The sequence below is a fragment of the Cyphellophora europaea genome (genome assembly GCF_000365145.1).
Source record: "Cyphellophora europaea CBS 101466 unplaced genomic scaffold supercont1.1, whole genome shotgun sequence".
Classification (NCBI taxonomy): domain Eukaryota; kingdom Fungi; phylum Ascomycota; class Eurotiomycetes; order Chaetothyriales; family Cyphellophoraceae; genus Cyphellophora; species Cyphellophora europaea.
In genome coordinates this window covers 1,924,968-1,951,860 of record NW_008481797.1, presented here as the reverse complement: position 1 = coordinate 1,951,860, position 26,893 = coordinate 1,924,968, and the positions used below count along the sequence as shown (strand labels likewise).

The 26,893-nt window shown below is 55.1% G+C and overlaps 10 protein-coding genes across 10 annotated transcripts; 5 read left to right on the top strand and 5 right to left on the bottom strand.

The window, feature by feature from the left end:
- Window positions 1-1,443: 1,443 nt before the first annotated feature.
- On the bottom strand, window positions 1,444-2,426 carry HMPREF1541_00726 (uncharacterized protein; the record flags this gene model as incomplete). The annotated part of the gene is made up of 3 exons (XM_008713031.1): window positions 1,444-2,237; window positions 2,303-2,337; window positions 2,383-2,426. 3 exons carry the CDS (start codon window positions 2,424-2,426, stop codon window positions 1,444-1,446), a joined length of 873 nt encoding a protein of 290 aa, XP_008711253.1.
- Window positions 2,427-5,824: 3,398 nt separating this feature from the next.
- On the bottom strand, window positions 5,825-6,305 carry HMPREF1541_00725 (uncharacterized protein; the record flags this gene model as incomplete). The annotated part of the gene is made up of 2 exons (XM_008713030.1): window positions 5,825-6,196; window positions 6,243-6,305. The coding sequence occupies 2 exons, from the start codon at window positions 6,303-6,305 to the stop codon at window positions 5,825-5,827; spliced, it is 435 nt and encodes a 144-aa protein (XP_008711252.1).
- Window positions 6,306-7,656: 1,351 nt separating this feature from the next.
- Window positions 7,657-8,084, top strand: HMPREF1541_00724 (vacuolar transporter chaperone 1; the record flags this gene model as incomplete). Its single annotated transcript, XM_008713029.1, has 2 exons — window positions 7,657-7,690; window positions 7,747-8,084. The coding sequence occupies 2 exons, from the start codon at window positions 7,657-7,659 to the stop codon at window positions 8,082-8,084; spliced, it is 372 nt and encodes a 123-aa protein (XP_008711251.1).
- A 498-nt stretch (window positions 8,085-8,582) lies between these two features.
- HMPREF1541_00723 (uncharacterized protein) lies at window positions 8,583-9,887 on the bottom strand (the record flags this gene model as incomplete). Its single annotated transcript, XM_008713028.1, has 3 exons — window positions 8,583-9,747; window positions 9,794-9,815; window positions 9,866-9,887. 3 exons carry the CDS (start codon window positions 9,885-9,887, stop codon window positions 8,583-8,585), a joined length of 1,209 nt encoding a protein of 402 aa, XP_008711250.1.
- Window positions 9,888-11,506: 1,619 nt separating this feature from the next.
- HMPREF1541_00722 (uncharacterized protein) lies at window positions 11,507-13,201 on the top strand (the record flags this gene model as incomplete). Its single annotated transcript, XM_008713027.1, has 1 exon — window positions 11,507-13,201. The coding sequence occupies one exon, from the start codon at window positions 11,507-11,509 to the stop codon at window positions 13,199-13,201; it is 1,695 nt and encodes a 564-aa protein (XP_008711249.1).
- Window positions 13,202-14,973: 1,772 nt separating this feature from the next.
- Window positions 14,974-16,065, top strand: HMPREF1541_00721 (uncharacterized protein; the record flags this gene model as incomplete). Its single annotated transcript, XM_008713026.1, has 2 exons — window positions 14,974-15,166; window positions 15,515-16,065. The coding sequence occupies 2 exons, from the start codon at window positions 14,974-14,976 to the stop codon at window positions 16,063-16,065; spliced, it is 744 nt and encodes a 247-aa protein (XP_008711248.1).
- Window positions 16,066-16,518: 453 nt separating this feature from the next.
- Window positions 16,519-19,073, bottom strand: HMPREF1541_00720 (uncharacterized protein; the record flags this gene model as incomplete). The annotated part of the gene is made up of 2 exons (XM_008713025.1): window positions 16,519-18,843; window positions 18,891-19,073. 2 exons carry the CDS (start codon window positions 19,071-19,073, stop codon window positions 16,519-16,521), a joined length of 2,508 nt encoding a protein of 835 aa, XP_008711247.1.
- A 510-nt stretch (window positions 19,074-19,583) lies between these two features.
- On the bottom strand, window positions 19,584-20,135 carry HMPREF1541_00719 (uncharacterized protein; the record flags this gene model as incomplete). The annotated part of the gene is made up of 1 exon (XM_008713024.1): window positions 19,584-20,135. One exon carries the CDS (start codon window positions 20,133-20,135, stop codon window positions 19,584-19,586), a length of 552 nt encoding a protein of 183 aa, XP_008711246.1.
- A 540-nt stretch (window positions 20,136-20,675) lies between these two features.
- On the top strand, window positions 20,676-22,010 carry HMPREF1541_00718 (uncharacterized protein; the record flags this gene model as incomplete). The annotated part of the gene is made up of 1 exon (XM_008713023.1): window positions 20,676-22,010. One exon carries the CDS (start codon window positions 20,676-20,678, stop codon window positions 22,008-22,010), a length of 1,335 nt encoding a protein of 444 aa, XP_008711245.1.
- Window positions 22,011-24,155: 2,145 nt separating this feature from the next.
- On the top strand, window positions 24,156-26,655 carry HMPREF1541_00717 (uncharacterized protein; the record flags this gene model as incomplete). Its single annotated transcript, XM_008713022.1, has 2 exons — window positions 24,156-24,235; window positions 24,375-26,655. The coding sequence occupies 2 exons, from the start codon at window positions 24,156-24,158 to the stop codon at window positions 26,653-26,655; spliced, it is 2,361 nt and encodes a 786-aa protein (XP_008711244.1).
- Between the last annotated feature and the right edge of the window lie 238 nt (window positions 26,656-26,893).

The following is a 26,893-nucleotide window of genomic DNA, read 5'->3' as shown; positions in this document are numbered from 1 at the left end:
TCCGCAAGTCTGCGTGGAAGCGAGGTTTTGGCATTATTGGCGTCAGAGCTTGAACGTAGGTCGCCGAAACGCCCTTCACTTCACCCTCTAGTCGGTAGCAATACAGCACTATGCACAGCTTCAAGTGGCATTAGAGGTGTCTGACCTTTTGCGGCGGCTTCAACAGTCCGGCGACGATGACGGCGGCAGACGAGGCATGTGTGTTGGCTTGGCAAACATGCTGGTAGCATGCTTCCTGCGCTGGACTCGTTGTGCTGCATCAAAGATTCCACGGAGGTTCGCATTCTCCTTGTCTCTGGCAGAGTCCATCATAGTGCTTCCGTGTCGATGGCTGTATGGAGTGAACTTGGGGGCGAGTCAGTACTCTCCCCTCGGGAAACCCGTCTCCCCTTCACCTCTGAAGTCCAGGCTGAATGACCAGCCCCCGCGCGCCTAGCATCGGCCACACTGAAGGATGTCAAGTCGCAGTGGCCGACAGCCATATCAATTTCCTCGACATGGTTGCAGCTCTTGTGGCCCCCATACACTGCCGGGCAACATCCTTGGAAGGATACTCTCAAGTACGCAGTCGCACTCCGTTGAGGCTGTGTCATTCGATGCCCCCAACCGTTGAGATCGCCGAGTGTGGGCCACGACTTCGATGTACGTAAAATGCCCTGCCACCCTGCGCATCCCCAATCTTAACCCAGCCGCCCAAGTCCGCCGCGAACGAGCTGTCCTGCAGTCGTGGGAGCCCTTCGCATGGTTCGGCAATGTGGACTCTGCAAGGATGTAAAGATTTGGTGTTCTTGGGTGAAAGATCGTGGGGCTGGGTGATATCCCCCTTGTGGAGGCGTCATGCACGACGTTGGATTTGGCTATGGCTGAGGCGCCAACGGGGATTTACAAGGATTCTCTGGGCGGTGGGAACTTGCCGTTGGCCTGGTTTGATGGTGGGACTTGATACAGATCGTGAGATCGCGACAACGCGAGATTGCATCCGACTTTCGTGCATGTCACGTCCGCCTGTCAAGCCCATCTGGCGGGCTGCCAACTGCCCGCTTGTGCTCTGCTGCACCGAAATTGACCAGGTGTACTTGTCCCTTGGAAGACGAGCACGCTCCCGGTGACAGCTCCCGGGGTATGCGAACGCGCAATTGGAAAATCCTGCTCACGTAGGACGAACGCTCAAACATACATTACATTATTGGCCGTCTTTGATGATACAGAAATCTAACTGTCTCGACAGCTTGTGCCACAGCCTGTGCGGTCACGGAAGGGGTAGCACGTTCCTGCTCCTTTGCAGAAGACGGTCTGCTTGCGGAGGACTCCAGTCGAAATCACGCAGCCGTAGGAGGCTGCGGGTAACGACATGAGGGAGGTCAACGCACCCATATAGCTTGCCCTTGAAGCTGACGTTTGCATCCTAGACGTGCGGGCAATTGTGGAGTCGGCTTGCAGCGGTCAATCGTAGCCTGGGAGGATCGGAGCGCCTCTCTGCCGTCGCCAAAAGTTTGCTCGCTGACCCCATTCTGCTGTCAAAAGCCAGCCACCGTATCGCTCGAGTGCCAAAGCAGAGAATTCCCACGAGAACTCATTCAGCCAGTCTTCGCCCCATATCGTCATCTGTCCGGTGTCGTCGATCTCGCAAGCGAGCGTGCAGACTTCCATCAAAAAGGCGTTTGCGTGGGTGGCACCCACAGCAACAAGCCGATCTCGAAGGGTTGCCGATGGAATCATATCAATATAAGCGTGGTGTGGCGTCGAGAGCTGCAACGCCGTCGGTTTCAGCGAGGTAGGCAGAGTCGGCTGCATTGCTTGCAGCGTTGCTAAGTGGCTTCGAGGGTTCGAGATGACTGGAATATCCAAAAGAGGCGCGAATAGTCGGTGCAGCGAGCGCCGAATCTCTTGAATGTTGTTGGGCATAACAACCACCAGATTACCCGTATCTTGCATCATGGTGGAAGCAGATCCCGGCACTGGCACTGTCGACACCGGTGTCGTTGTCGCCGCGGCAGCAAGAAACGCTGCTGGTGGGCCATACGGTAGATAATTGGATGGCGATGCTCTGACATCTCGTGGACTGATTGATGGACCTGGTGAACTAGTCTGCGAGCCATACGATGCTCTGAGCGTCTCGTTCTCCGCGAGGAGGGCTTGATTTTCCCTTCGAAGACGTTCAACCTCTTCGCTTTGTAATGAATTGGCCTCGCGTTGCGCTTGTTCGAGCTTGGTCAAGTGTTCCTTGCGCCGTTGACCTTGTCATGTTAGCATAGACTCTCATTGGTTCCCTCGTACTCTGCGGTGCCTGGAGACGACTTACGGAAGACCCGCTGAGCGTTGCGGTTGTATTCCCTACTTCATCAGCAACGACGAAATTGCGGGCAACAAGAGCTAACACACCTCTTTTTCTCTACCTTGCTTTGCTCCGAACCGGACTCGGACATGGTGTATGAGACTATCGCACTGGACTGGAGAGTCGTCTGAGTGGCAACTGACATGATTCAAATACTCCCGGAGGCATATGGCTTGACGTGATGCGTACTCAGCAAGCGGCCAGACCAGACAACAAATAAAACCACAGAAGCAATGATCGACAGAGCGACGGGAGTCGGGCCTGCCCGTAAGAGCCAGTGACTTTGCGAGGGACACGAGCTGAAAACGTGCTGGGGAAGTACAGACAAAGGCCAGTGGTTCTAGAAAGGGGCAGGGCTCCTGGGATGGCGATGTTGGCGTTGATAAAGAGCCGAAATAGAAGTCGGGTCCGGATGCTGATTGGTTGACAGGTGGAATTGTATTGAACGCAACGCAACGGTGCAGTTCCCAGAGAAGCAAAGTCAATTGGCCTTTGGGGACTGCCTTGTTGAGACCAAGCACGCGAATGCGAGCACAAGTGGATGAGGAGCCTTCAGGTAACGAAAAATCATGAACCCCTAGTGGACCTCTACTGCTAGCTGCAGTGCACAGGAAGTGTCTTCAGCACACGTCGATCTCGAGGTAGATTTCGTGGGCTGAAGGGGATAGTTAAGCATGTACTAGGGCAGAGGAGAATGCAAGCGAGGAGCCCGGGCTGAGGAGCCCGAGGTACCAAGGTTGGGGTCAGGGCCCGAAGTGAAGGTCTCAAGGCTCGAGCCGTGGGCCAGATCTAAGATGAAGCGCTCGCCGTTGAGTGCTATTGCTTGCGTCAATTTAGAGCTTTCGGAAGGCTGTTGATGACTTGGCTGGCACTTGCATGTGCTAAAAAGAGTAATGGCGAACCACATACGACGGAGCGGCGAGGTGCTTCCCGTCCAAAGGGACGAAGCCTGTCGGAAGAATTACAGGTGGACCGCATAGCAGGCTTGGGAGAGCATCACTTGGCTGTGAAGGATTGCGTATGGCGGTCCATGGAGGCAAGAACCCTCGAATGGAGCGACGAAGCACGCAGAATGTGCGGGAACAGCGCGTAGAGTTTAGGTGGACTGCATCTTGATGAGCGCTGGTCTGAACTCAGCAGCAGAGTAGCGTGAGCATCAAAGGCAGAGCCTATGATTGTCGTGCGCCAGAAGCACATCAAGAACGCCGGTATTCGCTTACTTGTCCACAGTGGAGAGAGGTACCAGCTTGCGAGGGCGACTCGAGCTCGCCTGAAAGATCAAGATCGGCACGACCAGGCGGTCGAATCTGGTATAGAAGAGCTTTTGACTGGGCCAAATGAGAGGGCTCAAAGCGCCTCTTGGGCTTGACTCGCACGAAAAGAGGTGCCCTGAAGCCCCACCAGCTAGGTGAACAGGGGTGCCCCTGGGTTGTTGGCTGTAAGCGAATCGAACTACTGTGCATGCTGACAGGGGTGGGTCGTGTATCGGAACATGCCAGGGGGGGATGGTGCCTGCTGTGAATCAGTGAACGAACCGAGTAACGCTATACGGGTTACAGTATGATCTCGCACCTATACCTTAATACAAAGTACGCGCCACGTCAAGTAGCAATAGGCTCAGCTGGACTGGGGATGAGGGATGTGTGTTGTGGGATGATTTCCGCCTTCAAAATTCGTGCGGGGCCGGGATAGTGTTGCTCGGGTCGAGGTTTGATGTCAAGATTCGAAGGGCATGAGAGCTGAAACTAGAAGAGATTTCTCCCAGTGGTGAAAAGCGCAAGCTTCTTCGGCACCCGCCCGGGCAGGCGCCCGGGTGCGCTGGGATGACGTTTCTAGCTCGAGGGGTTTGTACCTAGTTGAGTCCACTTCAGCCATGTGCCGGAGTTAATCACTTCCGCCATATCTGATGTTCCTCCGGATCGAGCTATGGCGTACAGATGACTGCTCGGCGCTCGGACTCACACGGAGAAGTAACGGAACTGCCTGTCGACCGGCTCATCTGGGGCGCGAGGACGATTAGCCGGTGCTACAGCACGGAATAAGGCTTTGACTCTCCAACTTGGAAGTGGAATTAATGTACCGGTTCCAGACCATAGCTTCCGGCTCCAAGGAGAACTTCGAGTCAGTCGAAGCGCTAGAGCTGTCATGTTGAGAGCCGCTTGCCCCGTTTTTCTCTCTTCATATCAATAGCGTTCGACTGCGGCCTCGTCATCGTGCTTGTTACCAATTGAGTTCAAGGCGAAGTCGCTATCCCAGCTGTGGGCTCTTTTTCTCGTTTTAACGGCTTCGCTGTCTATCACGGAGCACTAGCATGCCCTGAAACACGATGCGCGATCGAAAATTCCCCGAGCTGCAAATAATCCATGTTCCTGATTCAGTCCTCAGCTTTGTGGGACAATGACTCCTGCCAATCATGCGTCAGACATCCTCAATTGCTTCAGACAATCGCCAGGTCAATGGATTTAACAGCACTTGCACCCGTTTCCTTCTAGTCGGGCCCAAGCACTTCGAGCGGCTCGAGTGTTGGGTACCCATCGCTGAAGGGTAAGCATAGGCGGGATCTGCAGCGATTGTACCTATGGTCGACGTCGAAACAGGCATCTTTAGGCAGCCGTTATGGGACGCCCTTGCAGCCTTGCGCGGCTCTTGCTGCTGAACTAGAACGTTCTGGGGCAGGGTGTTGTCCAATCCGGCCTTCTTTCAACCTGGTCACCGACCGGCTGCTCGTTTCTTGCATCAGCCGAATATGCACGACGCTCTTTCTGTCCTGGTTCACGACTGGCCTTCGCTACTTTGCACGATAGTCTTTCGCTTATGCAACTAGTCGAGCGCTTAGGCGAGTCTTCAGCAGCCATGTCATTCTGGCCATGAAAGAGTTAGCTGAGCGCTCGCGGATGCCCTCGATACGATCGCGATTCGCGAATAGGATGTTACGGAGCAGTCGCTGCGTCGTTTGTCCATCGAAGTAGCTGAGAGCATTTACTGGTATGACTCGGCTGCCTCCAGCATGGGGTTTCAGAAACAGCAGCTAGCATACATGGTACCTGCATGTCCAGTGTGTCGCGAGCAGATCTATTAGCCGGTCCTAATCAGGGCTTAGTCCAATGTCTCTCAACGTGGGCTCGTCCAATAAGGCCTGCCAGACGACAGATCCTGTAGAGTAGCTTTGAGCCAGGTCACCTGAAGTTGCACAGCCGCATAGCCGAGGAGGGCCTCTTACGCAGACGTGTAGGTCTTCGCGGGCCATCCCCAATGAGTATCCAATAACTTTCACATTTTGGTGTATCTAAAATTCGACACCCAATTCGTCTTGACGTGACTCGTGAGTGCTGCCGATCTCTCATCCGAGATTCGGAAAACTGTCAAACGTTTATTGTAGCCACGTTCAGAGCCCACCCTGTACAAGTGTTGTACCGTCACGACTGTGATTACCTGCCTGCACAACTGTTCGCAGTCAAGCCTTGGCGGATGAATGGCTCTGTGACCAGCTCATCTTTGATCACCTACGTATATCCAAATGATGCCGACAACGACGTCGAGGCCCTTGTTCTCGGCAGCCGAATATTTATAGCTCCACATACCATCTTTCTCGTTGCTCCAGAATGCACCACTGGCGGCGTGCATGCCCCGTCTGCCTGTCACCGAAGGATCTGTGGACCCTCCCGAGCTGATAGGAGCGTGTTGGATGATAGTGGAGTTGACGACATACTTGAAAGGAGGCTGAGCGTGTGTTCCATCGCCGGCGGATGGTGTCGTTTCTTCAACTAGCGTGCCGAGAATGGTGTTGATGATGGTCGTATTCCACTCTTCGGTCGAGGCGTGGTTGTACGATGTGACGGAGCCAAGAGCTCGTTCGCATGCCTGTTGCCGTCAGTGAGAGCCCTCTCGGTGTTGCACTTCTACTTACCGCAGTCGTGAGCTCTTGTAGACGAGAGTATGACACAGGAGGCTGTGCGTTCTCGCTAGCCATTTTGATGAAAGTGTGCTGAAGAGAATTGGACTTGTGCAAGTATCCCCTTAGGTGTTGACGCTGAAGCTGTTTCTCGCGTATACTCTGATGAAGAGGCTGAAATTCTGATGAAGACAGAGTAGATGTACGGATTGCTGCCTTTAGCGGTGACAGAGCAGGATCGTTGTCCTCAGGCACCACCAAAGTACCGGACAAAGGAAGCTGGTCTGAAGAGGGTGGCAATGCCGGGATGGGGGTCGAAAGTCCTTCGGTTGCAGAAAGTACTTCTGTCGCCTTTTCCCTGCGTCTGCTTGTAAATGAGAGAATGGACGCTCTATGTGCAAGACGTCGCTTGAACGCTGCAACAGGTGAAGACAAATTGCTCGGTCGTGGTTCGTTTCGGAAGCTGGACTTTGAGCAATCTACCGTGGGACCAAAGGAGGAGGCAGGTTGGGTGGGAGTTGGTGTCAGTGAGAGGGACGACGATGCCGTAAACAAAGAGGTTTGCGTGTGCGAGTCTGTTAATGACGCCGCTCGATCAGAAACCGCCACGATGGGCGCTTTGAGCCCCCGTAGCAGCAGCGACATGCCAGTCCCACGCGCAGGCCGCGCCCTAACGAGCTCCAAAACCCAAGCCTTCGCCTGTGTTGGTTGCTGCAGCGAATGAGAAGACTCGAGCTGAGCATGCGCGCCTGCCCCGCTACCAGCAACTTCAGAGCCCGAGCAGTTTTTAAGCTGAGAGCGCAGCTTCCTTTCGACGATTTTCAACTTGCTTCTGCGCGTGCCTCGAGAGACGGAAACCTTGACTGCCTCTCTCTCAATCCGCGGTCTTGCCTTGACAATTTCTAGCATCAGCACTTCTGGTCCAGAACCTTGACGGTATATGTTTATTTATCGCATACCAATAGCTATACATCCAGCTCCAGCTCCGTCCCCCTCACGTGCGGCAGCTATCCGTCCCAATCTCTTCTTGCTACCCGTCTGATAGCTCGACCTGAACCAATTGCTCTCCTCGGGCTCCCGCATATTGCAGCTCGCCCACTTTCCGAGCACACTCGCGACTGGATACCCCGAGAAACCATCTGGTCTCGAGCCAGCATCCGATCAGTCCTCCAGCTAGAGCAGATACCAATCCCGCTCGCTTCCCGAGACGCCCAACTCGCGTAAGCAGTGGTATCGAGACTGTTACTTCGCCCTCTGGCAAGGTCATCCTCCGAACTACCGGAGCCAGACCTACCACTCCGAGACCCAACATCTCGCCCGCTCACGCTCCCATTCCAGGGTCGGGTCGCACTTCCACAGAAAGTCTCTTGCAGAGCCTCAACAACATCAAGTGCGCCTTAACAGCTTCGGACACCAGTAAGAAAGCATCATGTCTTCTCAGCCTCTCCTCCAGACCTCAAACGGTATATATTATCCATCAACAACTACGCCGAAGGCACTGAACTGACTCTCGCTGCAGGCAAGCGGATAGCCCTCCCCACCCGCGTCGAACCGAAGGTCTTCTTCGCCAACGAGCGTACCTTCCTCTCATGGCTCAACTTTACTGTCATCCTGGGCGGCCTCGCAGTTGGCCTCCTCAATTTTGGTGACTCTGTAGGCCGCATCTCTGCTGGCTTGTTCACGCTTGTGGCCATGGCTGCTATGCTCTACGCACTGTTCACATTCCACTGGCGAGCGAAGAGCATCCGGCAGCGCGGCCAAGGTGGCTTCGATGACCGCATCGGTCCCAGCGTCCTGGCTCTTGCGCTCCTGGGTGCGGTTGTGGTCAACTTCGTCCTCAGAGTTGTTGAAGCCTAAATAACCAGCGACGCCATTCGCATGGACCCCTGGCAGTCAAAAAGCATTTCAATTGGGGAGAATCAAGGGGGGAGAATCAATGCGGTTTTTGAAGCCGACGACGCGAGACTTGAGCCCGCAGCAATGATGGTTAGCTGCCGTATGTTATAGAGGTCGAACCGATGATCGACATCACACCGATTGTCTCAAGGAGCTGCTTGACAATTGGGAGACAGGATGTGTAATGCTCGAGTTGTCTCAAGTCATTGATTTACTGTACGTCTTGGGTATCATCGAAACGTCGTCAATGCCAACCAAATGCAAGACGCCGAAGGAATAAAAATCATATCATCAAAGGTCGACCAGCTCCTCTTTTGGCCTGGTGTCCGATCGTGTGGCGCTGTGAAGCGGCCGCTAACTCGTCGCTCGCTACCCATTTACGCCGCTGTGGAGGTTCGCGCCGTAGGCACTCTTCTACTTTCCCACCACTGTGCCGTAGTTTTCCCTTGTTCGCGCTGCCTAAGGTGGACTCGAATAGTCGTTCAGCGCCACGCAGACCGCGCCTCGATGGTGTCCGTTGTATTGTCGTATGATGGTCGCGCTCGCGACTTCCCACAAGCGGGCGTAATGGTCGGAACAGACGGTGACAAGGTACGCCGAGTCAGCCGAAAAGGCGCAGTCCCATACCCAGCGTTGATGCGACTCCAATACCGTCTCGAGCTGCAGAGGCGTGCGTTTGGCGATTACGGCATTGACAGGGCGGAAGGTGTCGAGTGGAGTTGAGGGAGGTTGTGAGGAGGAAGACGCGGCTGTGCCGGGCCGTGACCCGCCTGCCGAAGCGGATGCCGAAGAGGTGGTGATGTTGCTGGAGCTACGAGAGCGTGCTTCGTGGTCTGCATCGTCTTCGGTGCCAAATTCGTCGAACGTACTATTGGAGGGGTCTTGCGCCTTAGAGTTAGAGGATGAGGCAAGAGGAGTCGCTGGCTCGGGAATTGGCTCGAGAGATTCTTCGTTCATATCAATACGCCAGATGCGGACGGTGTGATCGGCAGAGCAAGTCGCGAGCAGTTTGATGTCTGGAGACAGTAGCAGGCGGGTAAGATAGGTCTTGTGGGCGTTGAAGACGCGGCAGGGCTGCAATGTGGTGCTGTCGTGGTTCTGATACATGCGCCAGATATAGACATCGCCTTTGTTATTACCTGCGGCGAGAAGGGAGCCATCGGAGGCAATGCTGACCGAGGAGACGGGTACGTCGTCTTCAGGTATGAGCTGGTGGGTGCATTTGTTGTCGCCGAGATCCCATATCATGATGACGCCGCCACGGTCGGCAGAAACAAGCTCGCCTTGGTTGGGGTGAATGACCACATCGTTTACGGGATGGTCGTGATTGTAGCTACGCTGAATGAGGCCTGAGCGAGTATCCCATACGCGCACGGTATTGTCTTCAGATGAGGTGACCATCCATTTGCCTTCGCAGTGGAAAGCGACGCCGGTGATGTTGTTCGTGTGCCCTTCGAAGGTCATGATGGGGTTTGGATTGGAGGACTTGATGTCATAGAGTCGCACGACATGACGACCGGCGGCTGCCAGATATTTCTTGTCCGGAGTTATGCAGAGACGATTGACTTGGGATTCGGGGTGTTGGATCGTGCGGGAACAGATGCCTGACAGCGCTTCCCAGAATCTGCGACAGGTCAGAATGCGCGGGAATGGTCGTTTTGAGCCAGTACCTTATCGTGTGATCATAGCCAGCTAGCATGTGTTAGCCGTGCCTCAGGCGGGAGGAGGGATTTTGTGCCTACCAGTGCAGAGAATGACGCTCATGGTGCCTGGTTCTTGCTTGTGCTGAGCCAGGCGACTGCCCAGTCAGCCCAAGATGTAAGAGGAGGGTGTGTTATCGCTCAACCCTTTTCACCTTGGAACTTGAAAGACATGGGTGGGAGCATGTGTTGCTGAGGTGAAACCACTGTACAGGCAAAGATGGGGAAGTTTGGTTGTGGTGGAGAAGGCTCAAGCTGTGCGGGACGCGCCTAAGTGTACATGGTCGGCAAGCTTACCATCCATGGTTAGACGTGAGCTGAAAGCTCAGGGCGCACGGACCTCTGTGTAGGCCTGGTGCCTGCCGATTGGGCACAGCTGAACTTCATCTTTGGCTCTTTCCTGCCAGTATAATGCCATCATATCTCTTTTTGTGGGTTCGGGGGCCTGGTGAGCGTCCTGAATTCGACAAAGTCTCTTCTCTTTCCCCCTGAGGCTCAACGACGCGGCAACAGCCAGCGTCAATGGGCTCTCACGGCCCAGTATGACCACGACCGTACGCCGATGGATCGAGATGTGGTGTGGCCGACATGCGGCCCTTTTCGATGTCGAGCCTCCGGGACACGCACTTTCATTGAGTCCTGATGCCGATAGTTGACAGGCATTGCATCAAGTGGGTTTCAGGAACAACATGGACCATGTCCTCGAAGGCTTACACTCCCCCCTCGAAGACCGGGCATATCCGAATGCACTCTAGTGGTAGGTAGGAAATTCGGACGTTCGTCAGAGTCTGTGCTCGTCCCCTCTGTGTAGGGTGGCACTGGGTCTGCTCCTACTCACCCGAGCAAGGCTTGGTGTAGGCTCGCAATCTCGATCAGCCACGCTGTCGAGTGGCGATCATAGCCCGTACCCAAGCCAGTGCGTGGCCGGAGAGCAGAGCTGGCTGCTGTCGATGTGAGCGGACCTTTGATAATTTTCAAGGCATCGATGCTTCACCCACACACCATTCGTGGAGTTGCCGCATTTGTGACGACGGCTAGGCACTGGGACGTGCCAATTGCCAGCTTCAGCCTCTGTGTCCGAACAAACCCAGGTTCGAAAGACTTTCGCAAGAAGGGACGCGACGCACATTATGGAACGAAAACAACGCGAGTGTAGCACGCGTTCCGCCATTGCGCCATGCTTGTATGACTGTCGCCTGTTGAAAAATGCTATGAATTGGTTGACCCAAGTCCTCGGCGGAGTGACTGCGTCAATTGAGCAACAGCCTTGTCGCCCACACCACATTCGACCTGAGTACCTTCGACCTTTTTCTTGATGCCTGCACTTGAGCGTCCGAGACCATAAATTCTTCTCTTTGGACACTTGGTCTGGTACTTCTTCTTCGTCATCGGCACTTTTCGCACTTCAGATATAGTGTACTTGACAACGTCAACTTCAAGCTCCTTTCTCTTCTGTGGGAGATTCTTGTCACTTGATCCTCTCAATTACACCTACAGATTATCAGGCCTATCTTACCACCTTGCCAACTGCTGCCTTCAACACAGGTCGCCTGGCAAAGGGCCGCTCGTTGTCGTTCAGTGCGAGGACCAATGTCTCCTTCCAGCAACACTTCTACAAACCAGTCCCGAGCTACGATTCCTCAACAAGCCATGCATCCACAAACCTCGTTCATGCAGCGAAATATGCTCGCATCTAATGGAATTTCAGAGATACAGAGTGGAACTATCAATCTACAGCTCCTAGGCCGTCTTCAGACTCCCTCGTCGCGGACTCAGATGCCTAGACTACCAGCTAATCCTGACGATCAAGGCTTGATGATTCAGCCTCATCTTCTCCGTAACAACGACAACAATAACAACCAGCATCAATACCCCGTGCAGCACCTTCAGAACCCACCAGCACTTTCTCCAGACTTTACGGTCTCGAACAGCTTCCAAGGCTCTGCACAAACTCGTCAGCAGCGGCACATGTACCATCAGGATGCCAGCTACCAGCAATTTCAGCAAGCATTCACACCTGCTCAGCAGCATGGATACAACCTCAACAGAATTAACACCAGTGCAGCTTTTCTGCCGACTAGTGAACAGACTCATCATTTCGGCATCCAGCAAGACGCGGAGTATAACTCCACAGAGGATGACGGTCCCAATGTAGCCTCCACAGGCGTCATGAGACACTCCAAGATTCCGCTTAACAGCATTCCGAACGCCACCGAGTCTTACGAAGACGTTGTCACCAACAGTCGACCGTATCAACAGCTTCTTCAGCGGAACACGCAACTGTCGCTCACTCTTCAGCAAGCTGTAGCAGAGAGCAGAAATCATGTTCAACAGCGGAATCAGGCCGTACAGCAGGCTCATTATTGGAGATCGCAGCGTGAGCAGATCATTAGAGGCACTGACCAGCGTACCCAGCAGCTGCTTGCCGAGAACCAGCGCTTTCGGGACAGGATTGCGGTTTTGGAGCAGCAGCTACACGACGACGATGACGAGGTCGTCATCACACGTGTACAGCAGAACGACGATGTCCAAATTACAGCAGTCCATCATCTGCAGCAGCAACCCGAGCAATCTCCCCAGCAGCCATCTCAGCAGCTATCCTCAGCATCTCCACCACAGCTTGCGGGCCAGAAACGCAAAGTATCCGATGCCAACGATGGCGCTGAACTCAGCAATGGCCCTACGCCTGCATCTGAAGGCGGCCCGGCGACTCCTGCCAACGACAATGCCGCAAATGCGCCCATCATCGTTGCCCCTGTCCTACTAGGTCCAACCACCGGCGATGGCGATCCCTCCGTCTCTCCACCCGCGCCCAAGCGGCATCGCAAGCTTAGCAAGAAGCCCACCTGGGCATTTTCGAAATTGGCCCCGCCTGCGTTGCTCAGTGCCCTGAGTTTTGTCAGCCCAAAGCAGGCACGCCAGCGGGTAGAGGAACAGGAACGCGAGGTGCAAATTAACAGAATGGAGACGGAAGATCGGGAGAAGCAGGCGAAGCAGGAGGCGAAGGCGAAACATGATGCCGAGAGGAAGGCGGAGAAGAGCAGAATAGCCAAGGAGAGACGAGAGCAACAGAAGCAAGATCGCTTGGCGAAGGCAGCAAGGGAAGCGGAGTTGGAGCTGGAGAGGGCAGAGAAGGCGGCGCAGGAAAGAGAGGAAGAGGAGCAGATGACAGCGGAGGAGCTGGATCGTCAGGCAAGGGACGAAGTAGAGGAGTTGTTGGCAGTGGACGACGAGGAGATGGTGCAACGCGATCAGGAGTTGTTCGGCATCGGATATGAGGGGGACCAGCAGGCCCAGGAATATGAGCAGGGCGACGAGAGTGAGCTGCTCGAGGAGTACGAGCAGGACGAAGAGGGCGAGGTGAGCGAGGAGGAGTGAGAGGAGGATGCAACGGAGGGAGGGAGATGCGGTTCCTGGTCACAGTGAAGGCTCCGGCAGCAAATTAGATAGTCAATGACACACACTGCCTCGGTGACTCTGTGTTTCTTACTTGTCTACTGGCTGACGATGATCTCGCAAGTCTAGATCACCATCGAGCTATGGTTTTCACACCAGAGGGGCGATGTCGGCAGGTGGTCGTCTTCAGGGTTCCATGTACAGGCCCCAGAGTCAAGCTAAGAGCCTTCGACTGGCACGTGCGTAACCCGCCTGGAGGGTTAGAAAACCCGCCCGGGGCCCCCGCTTCAACTTTCGGTCAGACGCCCGCTGGGTGTCCCTCAATGCTACCAGCGACAAATTCAGTATGCACTATGCATCCGTGCTCCAACGAGCATGCTTGTACCTCGCAGGGTGGTCCCAGTATTGTCGCCTGCCATTTTTTGAGGTTCTGTATCTGATATCGGTTACGATGGCTCAAAGGCCCAACCGGATCGTCGCTTTGCTGGACGCAGGTGTCGTAGACTCGCGACAGCTCGTCCCTATATCATAGCCACAAGCTCCTTCATCGTGGAGTTTGGCCCGAACATCCCTTTCATCTACTCAAACCTCTCCAGCAGTCTAGTCCAAGCTCTGACCGGACTCAGGCAAGGGCGCCATAATTGGCGGACTGCAGCCCATCGGTGCCAAACACTTTGCGGGAGATGGCTCAGATGGCAGACGACACCACGACATGCTGGACACTTTCCATTGCTCGCGGCTTGACCACGCTCGGAGGAATCCACCTTTGTGGATCCTGAATGGTTCTGTCTCCACTGATACAAACGCTCTCATGACGTTTGCATACCTGTTGACAAACCTCCCACGCTATGCCAAGCTACGGGAAGAAATTGATGATGCTATACAAGCAGCCTCTCACATTGCAGCCAGTCAACACAAGATGATGTGGACACCGGATCTGTTTGGCCCAGACGCCAATATATTGAGACCGGAATGATGTTCTGCTGATCGCAAGACACGGAAATCCTACGAAAGGGTACGAGAGCTGACCTTTGCCGCGGGTCGATCTACTCGTCTCGGAAAGGACGTTGCCTTGATGGAGCCAAACAGAATGATCTCGTTGAGATTGTAGGACTCTCCTCCATGTGTGACTTGGTCCTCGTGCTGACCCATCGTAGCGACTTTGGCTTTTCGTACTTGGACTGGTCAAGCTACTGAACACCATGAAGGCGAGATGTCGCCAGCTAACGTCCAGCGCGATTATTTCCTGCAGGCATAGTCACATAACGATATCGTTTGGACATTGTGCTAAATGCGGATTTATTAAGCCCCGAGCGAGGCAACGGTAATTACAGGGTGAGTATGTAGTGAGTCACACCTAGACGGATGGAAGCAATGAAATGGCTCCGACCTCAACACCCTCCTCCTTTTCCCTCCTATCCGTCTCCATCGCAAACGCAGCAGTCATTGATAGTCCGAGACCAGAGTGACCAAACGGTGACCTCCCGTTGTACAACCAGACACGTCGGGCCGGCAATTTATTGGCCAAGGGGCAAGGACGTTTGCCCGCATTCCTCGATGCCTTCGCCTTCCCGTCAGGGGCTGCCCTGTGCGCCTTCCTCACTACCATTTGCACCTTCATCATCTGCAAATAATTTCATCCAAGTTACTTCACCAACTTTGACTCTCCTTCAACACCACTCCTTCAGCCTCCTTGTACCCCAACAATCTGCCCTGCATACATTCGTTCATTTCATTTCGATATTACCGACACAATGCGCTTCAGCACTCTCCTTCTCGCTCTCGCGACTCAGATCTTGGCTCAAGACCACCCCGCCGTGCCCCTTGCTACCGGTCAACCTAAGCGTGTGACTTATCAAGCCAACTTGCAGGATGGTAAACCAGGCGGAGGGTATATCGCAGGTGTCTCGAGTGATGATGGCACTGGCGTGAGCTTCAATATCAATGGTAAGTTTCGTGTCCAGGCAACACTTGCAGCGACATCTCTGGCGGTTTATGGGCCTCACAGACAGAGCACGCTTTTTCTTAACCCTCCTGTCTGCTGAAGCCGTACTGACTGCTTGGCAGTAAGTTATCCTGGTTGATCTACGTCTCATCGCTTCGAGACCATTCAGATGACGCGTAGCCATCTACGTCGGCTTCGAATTCATGGCGTTTGGCTAGCTCCCTTGCCCTCTCAGCTGTCTCGACACAAGCTAAAAGAAATATATAGTTTGTCAGTCTCCCAGACGTCGCGGCGGCTGGCCCATTTGGTAGGTGCTGCTTTCTCTGAAATTGCTCTCGCTGACCCTGCAGCGTACCACATCCACGTGAACCGTATCCCGGATGATGGAAACTGCACCGCCGCTGGTGGCCACCTCATGCCATTCGACGGTCCTCCAGATACGGTACCCTGCAACATCACCGATCCGCAGTATTGTCAAGTTGGTGATATGTCTGGCAAGCACGGAAAAATCACAGCGGAGAACTCCAACAACGGGAAATTCAATGCAGCCTATACCGATGTGTACGTCTCGGCCATCGAAGGGAATGATGCATTCTTCGGCAACCGCAGCATTGTCATCCATGCTGCAAATGGTACGAGACTGAATTGCGGCAACTTTGACCTTCAGCCAGATGCCGCAGCCAGCAACGGAACTTATCCTGGCAGCAACGGCACCTATACTCCACCAAGTGGCTCGAGTGGCGGCGGCTATGCTCCTCAAGCCACCTCAGGCTCGCCTTCAGCCTCCGGAAGCGCTCAATCATCGCCATCACAACTCCCAGGCAGCGGCGTCGGGACCCTCGCTGTACCCTTCTTCTGGGCTGGTGTGCTAGGGCTCGCCGCTCTGTTTGCTGCATCTTAAGAGCAAGGAGGATTCAAGACATGGAACTACCTCGCGCCCTGATGCCTCCGGCCAATGACATAGACAGATGGACGCAATGCAGATGACTGTAATATTTTCCATAATGAAGCATAGCACGGCAAAATGCAGTGACACCTGCACAAGAAGGATGGAGGCAGGTATGTCCTCAAATTGAGCCACGAGTGGATTTAAGGCGACATAATGAGCAGTAGCATAGCCTTGAGGGGACAAAATGTCAACGATGATGGACTGCTGCTTGCAAGATTTGATGTGAACATTGCCGCCTCTCGTCCGAGGTGTGACCATGCGTAGTTCGAACGAAAGACAACCATCTCGGCTGACCCCTTTTTTGAACGCAGCCCAGCTCGACGTTGTCGGGTTCTCTTCGTTTACGGCTACGTATATCAGCTCCATTTCAGCCCCACCGCTAACACACATCATCCTCCGCACTCCTCAATGCTCACCCTTCAAACGATCCAACAGATCCACGAGTCTCTTCTTAATCACGACCCCAACCAACCGCCCACTCACATCCTCCGTCACCATCAGGTACCGGATGCCCAGCTTCCCAAACATCTCTACGGCATACTCCATCGGCGCCGATGCCGCCAGCGTCAGCGGCGTGCGGTCAACGAAGACGGCGAGGTCCAGCACATCCGCGTCCTCGGCGGCGGTGCTGGTCATCGGAGCCACGACGGTGGGCCCATTCGCTTGCGCTGAGGTTGAGTGTGAGGGTGAGGATGGGCTCGAGACGGGCTCGGGCTCCTCGGCGATGGGTGCGTGACCCGCGACGGCGGCGGTGGCGGCGGCGGCAGAGGCAGATGCATAGAGGCGGTGGCCGGGGTTGACGACACGGACCGCACAGTCCGGTGCATGGTTCCCGCTATCCGCCAGCTCGCCGAGTCCGAATTCCAGCTCTCCCTCGGCGAGGTACCCCAGGAGCATGCCTGTGTCTTTCGCGACGAGGACGAGCCCGGCGTCCAGGAGGCCGCGACGTTTGAGGAGGCGGAGCTTCTCGGCGAGGACGCGCCGGTTGACGAGGCCGGTTGCGGGGACGTGGACGGTGATTTCGTTCATGGTTTCCTGCGGCGGTGTCAGGTCGGCGACGAGGCGCGGGGCGCGCTGCACGAGCGGCATCGAGGCATCGAGGTCCAGGAACGGGTGTCCCAGCACGGTTTGCGCGAGGTCGTAGACGGATTCGGGCGAGAGGGCGTCGGCGGTCCATTTGGCGACCATTATGGCGAGCATGGACGGCACGGTGTACTCGAGGGAGCCGGTGAGTTCGAACATGATCACGGCGAGGGAGATGGTCATGCGGGAGACGCCGGCGAGGAATGCGCCGGCGCCAACCATGGCGAAGATGCCGGGGCTGATGGTGGCGGAGAGCAAGGGGAGCTGCCCGATGAGGCGGCCGCAGAAGGCGCCGGCGTCGAGGGCGGGGATGATGATACCTGAGGGCACCTTGATGCCGAAGGTGATGATGGTGAGGATGAGCTTGACCAGGGATCCGTAGATCAGCCAGCCTAGGTATCGTGGGGATGGGTTGCCGTTGTGCTCGTTGACGCAGACGTAGGTGGCTTCCGAGGAGGCATCGGCACAGTCGACGAGAAGGTTCTTGATGATGACATCGCCGGGCTCGCGGGTCAGCGGGTTGGGGTATTGCAGGAGTGCCGTGGCGAGGACGACGAGGAATACTTCGAGAACGCTGTTGTTCTTAATGATGGCGTAGGACCGGAAGCGACGTGACCACGCGAAGTTGAACTTGCAGAACAAGCCTCCAAAGAGGCCGCCGAAAACTCCCAGCATGATGAACACGGGGTAGTGATACACCTTGTAAGAAGTGCCGTAGTCGGTTTCGAAGAGGACGAGTCGACCGGATCCCGTTGGATCCAGCTGGCGTAGAGTGATGGCCGCACTCAGGGAGCAGATGAAGGCACGCCATAGCACCTTGCGAGGGAAATACGTCGAGATCTCTTCATAAGCAAACAGCACTCCGCCGATAGGAGCACCGAAAGCGACCGACAGTCCGGCGGCGCAGCCCGCAGCGTACACCTCGCGTATCTTGCGTCCGTTATCTGCATACTTTGGAAAGCGCATGCCGATGAGATGAGCCACACAGACAGAGATATGGACAAAAGGTCCTTCTTTGCCCAGGCACATGCCTGTCGAGACGGCAAAGATGGAGCCCACGGCTTTGACGAGTAGGACCTTGGCGGACAGGAAGTGTGGTATGACGAAGCCCGAGAGAATGGTTTTGATCTCGGGAATGCCACTGCCAGCGGCCATGAACATGGACTTCCCAGTGGCACCAGGCTGGGGCACGCTACCATGCGCAACGACCGAAGATTGACGTATAGGGCCCTTGTCGCCGTGACCTGGAGCCGTAGATGGCAATTGTGCCTTGGTAAGCAGAGTGACGCCACCAGCCATAATGCCAAAGAGCAGTGCAAAGCCGACATAGGTAGCAAACTGGGTCCAGTAGCCCGTAGTCCAGTAGTGCCAGCTCCCACACGTTGGTCCCGCGTCGGCAAGAGTCACCCATGGCGACTTTGACGTGCAGCAGAAGTCTCTGCTAGACAGGAGACTGGCTTTGCAGTACCCGGTCTTCCAATCGCTGACTGTGCTCACTGCTAGGTCGACGAAAGCGGCAACGAATGCGGTGCCTATGCCGCTGAGTGCTGCTATGATCCATCCTTGGCATGAGTCGTAGACGGCCGCAGCTCGGTTCCTAAGCCCAGCGCCACCATGGACGGTGCGGTAGTGAAAAGAGTCCTTGACCTATTCTAGGTGAGCTGCATGCCAGCAGGGGCGTCGGGAACACTGACAAGTTCGTGGATCCAATCGATGGTAGTGTAATCATTGTAGGGCAGGCGTTCGCCCAGAGACGTCTCGCTAAGAAGTTGCTCCTCTTTACTGACGTGAGAGGAGATCAAGGACTCGGTCGAAAGCTTGCGTCCGACGGAGAGCAATTGTGTCCTCTCGTCAGGTTGCTCTTCATCACCCGCCATAGTAACCTACCTTGCTCGAACTTGTGCCTGCAATTCGAAATTCTGTCAGTACCCGACAGAACGACTTGGGGCACGCCATGGTCATAGCAGGGCCGGCGCCATGCGAGGCAGGGCCAGCACCGTCCAGACAAATGAGCCTAGCATCTCCGGGGATCTCGCAGATCTTGCGATTTGCCATGATAAGCGCCGAGTATGCGAGTCTGGAGTGGTCGAACCAAGACACCGTCCTGATAGCGGAAGCTGGGGTAAGATAAGGTCGAGAATGCGTGTGTTGTCACGTGTTAGAGCATCTTGTTCACATCGTCTTCATGCGTCGACCTATTATCAAAGCATAGTCCTAGAGATCATGTGTTCCAGCCTTGCCTTTGGCACGTCTCTCGGCATTGACTAAGCTATCCAGGTGGTCAGACTCATCGGGTCAGGTTACTTTAGGTTAGACTATTTGTGCTTTGAGGCTATAGATCGGAACTCCTCTACTTCAATGGTGATCAGAAGTGCTATCTTCATCCTTCATTTCACAAGCTTTCTCAGAGCATTGCCGGCGTGGATGAACAGCGCGGATGCGCAAGCGAGGCCGGTATAAAAGTAGACTCCCCGATGGGGACCTCTGGCGCCTTCAACATATGACCAACTGAACAGAATCCGGCTCGCAAGGTACCCAAGACAATGGCAATTGACATAGTACAACTCCTTGCTGAACGACTGGCCTTCGTTAGCGTGAACGACGATCAAACTGATGTTGGCTGCGACGACAGAAGCCGCGAAGAACCCCAGATTTTCGTAGCCGTTCAGAGACGCCGCTTCGGCTCGAGCAAGGCGTGTTTTGAGCTCAGGAGTTAAAGCCGGATGCGGATTGGCCTCGAGACGCGAGAGAAACGTTCTTGGTTGAGTTCTGTCGAATTCCAACTGCTTCTTAGTCCCGGGTTTGATGGAGTCCGTGGACGCTGAGTTCATGATATATCGGTATCGTTCGATTGCGTACAAGTGGGGCGCCATGCACAGCCACCATGCCACCGGCACGGTGTATAATGACAGGTTGCTCGAGGACAAGAATGTTGTCATTGTGGTCCACTTATTGTTTCAGCGGCGTGATCGAATCTGGTGTGGGATGAAAGCTGCCAGACAACAGCGAAGGTCGTTCTCGTTCACGCTACCCCTCCTTACCTTCCGAATCTGGTCCACCTCGTATTTTCCTTACCTGGTGCAGTGATATGTCCCAGTCATCAACTGTGCGCTCGTGTTTGACGGTCTGCAATAGGATCACCGCGACCAAAGAGCATCGCGTCTCAGAAAACGAAGTGCACAGGCACTTTAGCGAGATACGCGAGACTTGAAGCTGCGGTCAGTTGTGGAGTCGTGGGGGTGGTCTAGGTGGGTAGTGCTGCCCGCAGTCTCTTATGTGCATTCTCACCGTTCGCCGCATCGGCCCAGTCACCGATTTCCATCCCACCCATCTCTTTGTCCTTTACCCTCCTTACTCTTCATAATATCCTCGGAGGTCGCGGAAGCTCTCGATCAGTGCCTTCTGCCTCCTTGCCAGTGAGGACTTCCGGCTTATCAGTGCGACAGTCGCTGGAGTGTCTTTTCCCCCCAATAGCTCTAATGTCTGAGCCCATTCATCTCAACACGCATCCTACCCACGCCACGTTGTCGCTCGTTCATCAATCGATGCAGTCAGCGTCCAATTTGCACTATGGCGAAGCCAAAACTTCCGCGGTAGAGGAGTCAAAAGCCGAAGCTGGCTCCCGGCACCGCAATGCTTCCACCTACGATACCGAGTCTCAATCGCCGTCCTATGCCTCCCCAGCCGATCCATTCCAGCTCTCCCAACGAATCAAGACCCAAGTGGAACTCGACAGCATCAGCGCTAATACTGCGAGAAAACGCGACACTGTCAATTACTGTAATCCTATTAGTTTGGGCAGCAAGCCCATGTCCAAAGTAGCCGGGTTTTACGAGTCGCAGAATTCGCAGATTGAGCGCCTCCTCAAGCCAGTCCATGAGCATGTCCGGGAAGCACGAGACTCTCAGGAATCTACAAAACTCAAGTACTTGATAGCGGTCTATGGTAGCTTCGGCGCCAATATTGTTCTATCCATCCTCCAACTTTATGCCGCCATCTCTTCCGGCTCTCTTTCGCTCTTCACGACCTGCGCCGACTCTGTCTTCGACCCGTTATCAAACGTCACTTTGATCGTTTGCAACAAAGCCGTCAGCAAAGTCGATCCTCGCAAGTTTCCTGCCGGACGGGCTCGAATAGAGAACGCTGGCAACATTGTCTTCGCCTTTTTGATGACCACAGTCTCCTTCATCCTGATCGCATTTTCCATTCAAGATCTTGCTCGCCACGCTGGACAAAACGACACCAAGGATTTTTACCTTCCATCGGTCATCGCAGTGTCGGTGGCTTTCACCACGAAGCTCTGCCTCTTCCTCTATTGCTGGGGAATAAAGGGGGATTATTCTCAGGTGCGCATTCTTTGGGAGGATCACCGAAATGACCTATTCATCAACGGCTTCGGTATCTTAACCTCCGTGGGTGGTTCCAAGCTTAGATGGTGGATCGATCCCATGGGTGCTATTATCCTCTCAGTCCTGATTTCGTGCCTGTGGCTGCATACTGCATACGGAGAGTTCCAGCTGCTTATTGGAGTCACCGCCGACACGGAAACGCTTCAGCTCATTACATACGTGAGCATGACGCACAGTGAGATGATCAAGCAGATCGATACAGTGCGAGCTTGGCATTCGGGTCCCAGACTCGTCGTTGAAGTCGATGTTGTAATGGACCCTGAAGAAAGTCTTCGCGTCAGCCACGATGTGGCGGAGGAGCTGCAAATGAAACTCGAAAGCCTACCGGATGTCGAGCGAGCATATGTACACGTTGACTTCGAGACGACGCACAAGCCTGAGCATTTCCTGAAGAAGGAGCTATGAGAGACCAATATGCATAGGAGTGGCCGCAACCAGCCACGGCCACAGGAGATTAGGATGCGTCCGATGCTTTGATAATCAGCTAAAAGTCGCTCGTTACAGTTCACGAGTCCATGGGCCCCTTGGAAATATCATTGATTTATACACTATTGCACATTGATAGAACGCAATCGAGTCACATCGATCAAATCTCCACCAGGCTTCGCCTATCCAATGTGTCCTGCCTATGGCTGAATCACCACTCTCATGAGCAGAGTCTTTGGCATCTACAGGCTTTGCATCTCTTCCTTTGTTGTACTGAAACACAAAGAAATCTGCAGTGGTGCAACAAGCTGCCTTTATCCCGGGCAGGAGGGGTTGACACCTAACGGCTTTGTCTGTCTGATGCTGACAGCAGCTATTTACTCCGACCAATACTAAACTTGGATTTGATACTGCGCGATCTCTCTCCTGAAATTGAGACAGATCCCAGACGAAGCATTGACCATTGGCATATTCCGATCACTCACACGATTTTCCAGAATGGCTCCTCTGCTCCTGTTCATAGCACATACCCCTTCCCATGGCTTCAAGATGGGAAGCCCTCCAACGTCTCAACCATTTACTCGACCAGCTACTAACGGGGGAAAAGCTCTTCTCAACCGTCAGGCTGGCTTACGCAGGACTGCTTCTGGGCGCCAGCTTGTCGCGGCCCGTCAGTCGTTGCTAGACTGCTTGTGGGCTGCTGCTGAGGACCCCGAGCTCACTGATATGCGAAGAGTACAAGCGCTAACAGAGCAGCATACGAATATTGCCTGCAGACTGAACCCCCATTCCAAAAAAGTCGCTCCAGGACCGAACTATCAACAGCCCTCGCCCCATAAAGGAAGCATCGTGCTCTCGGGTCGAGCTCCAGTACTGACTCTACGAGCCAGAAAGTCTCAGCACCGCCATTCAAGAAGGAAGCCGCGCCGCCGTTCCGATCCACAAGCCATTCTGTACCACAAGCTAAAGGAGCTAGGCAGAAGAGATTTCGAAATCCTTAAGGGCGTTCGGGCGCCCGAACCGGTCGTTAGCCCTGAGCGTGAGCAACTGCAAGCCGAGATGGAGGTGCTTAACAGTCAGCTGGCTGACTTGGACCTCTATGATGAGCTTCTGACTCCTTGCGTCTGTCTCGAAGATCTGGTCGAGACGGAGCTTGCCATCCGGTTCGAGGCGCCAAAGCGCTCTTCTACCAAGCAGCTGCGTTCGAGGCAGGCTCAGGGTATGGTCCAGCTCGTGGAGGACAGACATGACCCTTATCCAGAGTCACGAATCCTTCCATGGGATATCCCCGTCAAGCAAAAGCCCTGGTGGAAGCGGAAGAACGCCGTCCTCAGAAGGAAAAGATGTTCGATTGACTCTTCGACTTCGTCTGGCACGGGCTTGGACATGTCACCCACCTCCACTAACTCCAGCAGCAGCTCCTCCACACTCCAAGCTCGATCATCCCGGAGCGTTTTGTTCCATGTCAAGGGGCGCATGCCCCGGCTATGGCTCAATAGCTACCTTGGCACGGGCTCGAAGTGATGGCTCTTTGAGAAGTAGGTGAGTACCCAGTACCCCTATTGCTCGCGTAGATACCAGAAGGTATTGGTAGTTTCCTCATGCTCATTCCATGAATCGCACCATTCTTTCCTGTTTCCTGTCCCTGTCCTCCTCCCGGTCCTCTTGGTCGTGACAAGTAGTCCAGCAGAAATGGAACCGTGAGGGCCACAATCCAGCGGTACACGCCGCGGTGTTTAGCGTGTCTGCCGTTGAACTGTGGTGCCCAATTGTAATATATATGTCGTGATCGAGCCGAGGGAAGGGCCCTCGGGCCTGCAGACACTAATTTTGACATAGTGACACTAGTTGGCGTTATGAATAGTGGCGTGAGAGGGCAAAATGTAGCTGTGATGTGGTTTAAGCTTGATCAAGCACCCCTCCCCTCTCTCCATTAAGAGGGGACCAGCCAGGGTCGAATGATCGACCGGGTGGAGAAGAGCTGATAGCCTTTCCGGGCGCGGCGTCTGGGGAAGAGGGGCCTTGCCTAGCTTTGTGCCACTGGCAGCAATTGACAACCGTTGTACATGGCTTGGATACTGTTGCGATGTCTTCCTTCAGCGTCATGTCGCTGGTGCAATAACCATGGCGGATAAAGGCCTGCCTCAGAAACGCGTCTCGAGAGCATGTACCTACTGTCGTGCCCGAAAGAGCCGCTGCGATCTGTGAGTCCACGTCCCTCTGGTCGGGTATTGCGCGCAGGCCACTCGGCGACTTCGGTGGAGCTTCCGCCATGGTAGTAGCCAGCGGCCTTTGCTTCAGTTGAATAGCCGCTCTTTACTGTTCTGGCTGACCGATCTACAGTGACGCTTCCGGCGGCCAACCACCTTGCGGGCGATGCGTGAAAGAGAACAGAGAGTGCGTATTAGCGACCTCTAATCGCGGTGGCTCGCGCGTGCGCAAGAAAAAGGCCACGGATGGAAACGTCTCGGGTAGCCATTTGCACCTAGGCGTCATACAAGAGGATGGTGACCCCAGCACATCGCATTCTGCAACACTGCAGACATCGCCTTCCTTCCAACGTCCACTGCCTCCTGCCATAGCCACGCACGTCTCGGGCCGTCCGCGCCCACTCCCATCCTCCACCAACCCCGAGCCAGACGATGGCGACAATGAAGATGATGATGCCTCGACAGCGGACAGTGCCTTAGCCACTGCCATTCCGCGCAACCCTTCCGACGCGTGGCAGCTGCTGAAGGACGTCGCTACACGAGAAGCTGATGCCTTAAGAAGAGAAGCCAGCAACAATGCTCAGCTATCCGCAGGCAATGGCTCGTCCTCTGACGACCGTCGCGAGGCCCGCGGCTCCGTGAATGGGATACATGCCGGCATTGCATCCTATCGCCTGGTCCGCGAAGGCTACTTGCCCGTTGATGTGATTCAGATGCTCGTGCGTCGGTACTCTGAGCATTACCACCCCTATCTGCCTCTGGTTCCACGGAAATACTTCCAACCCAGCCAACTAGACGCTTTTGCCATCAGTAACAAGCATCTTCTGACCGCCGTGCTCACCATTTCGTCCAAAGACCTCATCGAGCAGCCCAATATCCACACCTGCTGCTCACGCTACATGCACGATCTGATCTCCGGCATCGCAGCAGGCGCTGACTGCGAGGTCGAGGCGGTGGAAGCCCTCCTGCTGCTAGCTGAATGGGAGCCGCAGGGCCTGCGTAACCGCATCGAAGCCGTTGGCCGTGGTGAAGAGGATCGGGCGGCCTGGATGCACGTTGGGATAGCGCTGCGCTCGGCCTACTTCCTGGGCATTGATCGCACCTCCTTTCGCACCGAAGATCCGGACACCGACACCTCGGATCATGACCGCAAACGCTTTGCATGGGCCTCATGCTACGTCTCGGACCGCCTCATTAGCGTGCGTGTAGGTCGCGCCTTCTGGTCTCGAGGTCCAGGACCCATGACCGGGCTGTCGTCCCGAGATTTCCCATCGCTAGCTCCGCAAGCACCCAGCGACGAGGACCACGCGAAGATCTTCCAGGCCACGCTTGACCTTACGCAACTCTATACAAACGTTCATGATGTGCTCTACAGCGGTATGCGTACATCAGGACAAATGATGCTGATGGGCGATTATGTGAAGTATGTGGACGACTTCCGTGCCGCTATCGCCCGTTGGAACACTTCCTGGGGCCCATTGGCATGTTCGCATCATATCAAATGCACACTTCAGCTCTCGTATGAATACTTGGTCCTGTATACCAATGCTTTCGTTTTCCAGGCTGCCATCAGCCAGGCTATTGCGAGGCATACCAAGCATCCGCCTCCAGGCGCCACGACGACAGCCACTCCCTCGGCCAGCCATACCAACTCCGACCCTAGCGTCACACTACGCGATCATCTCAAGTCAACATTCTCGTGCGTCGCGAGCATGCCCGACGCGCGCTTTATCTTCTCGTCACTCGCGGCTGCAAAAGCGTACCTGACATTGCTCTCTACGCAGATCGACCCTGCGCGGCACCTCCGTTACCTGCCGCTACGCTACTACCTGTATGGCATCTACAGTGCGGTGTTCCTGTACAAGGCGCGCAGCTTTGGCGTTATGGACGCCTTAGAGGAGCGTCAGGTGCGACAGCTGGTATACCAGACTACCGAGGTACTGAAACGAGCCAGTGTCAGCGCTCAGGATCCGGGCAGTAGGTATGCCAGACTGCTGGAGCTGCTGTGGCTGAAGTCGGCGCCGTCGGTGCCTAGAACGGCAGAGCGGCATCATCAGGTGCAATCGCAGGGGCCAATGCCAGGCCAGGCACAGCCAAGCATGAGTTCCCCTGCTGAGGCCAGCGATACGGGGCTCTCGAGCACGGGGAGCTTGAGGATGGATGCGCACGGATTCATGCAATTTAGCCCAGCCAACGACTTCAGCTGGTTGGATCTGGAGGCCGTCGGGGACTTCGTCAGCGGTGACCAGATGGGCGGAATGCCGCCGAACCTTGGTGAATATACCAGCGGTGGTTATGGGATGGACCAGGGTGCGATGGGCTGGGCACAGGGTGCTGGCGTTGGGGCCGGGGTAGGGCCTGGTGGTGCTGCGGGAGGATGGCAATTTGATCTGAACGGCAACTTGCTGTTCTGATCTCATTCCGCCTGGATAGTCCGGCCTACGACAAACAAGCATTTACTGCCTGCGATCAGTGCAACAGGTGGTCGGCGGTCGCTGTTCCCTCCGCGATCTGGGGACCCAAGTCAGCCAATGGGTCGCCAAGGGCGTCAAACGCCGCTGCCAGTGCGGGGGTGCGACCTCCTCGTACCTGGGTTGGGGTCTGCTCCGCACAAACAGCAACCCCTCCATCGGCGGAGGTCTTGCGTACCTA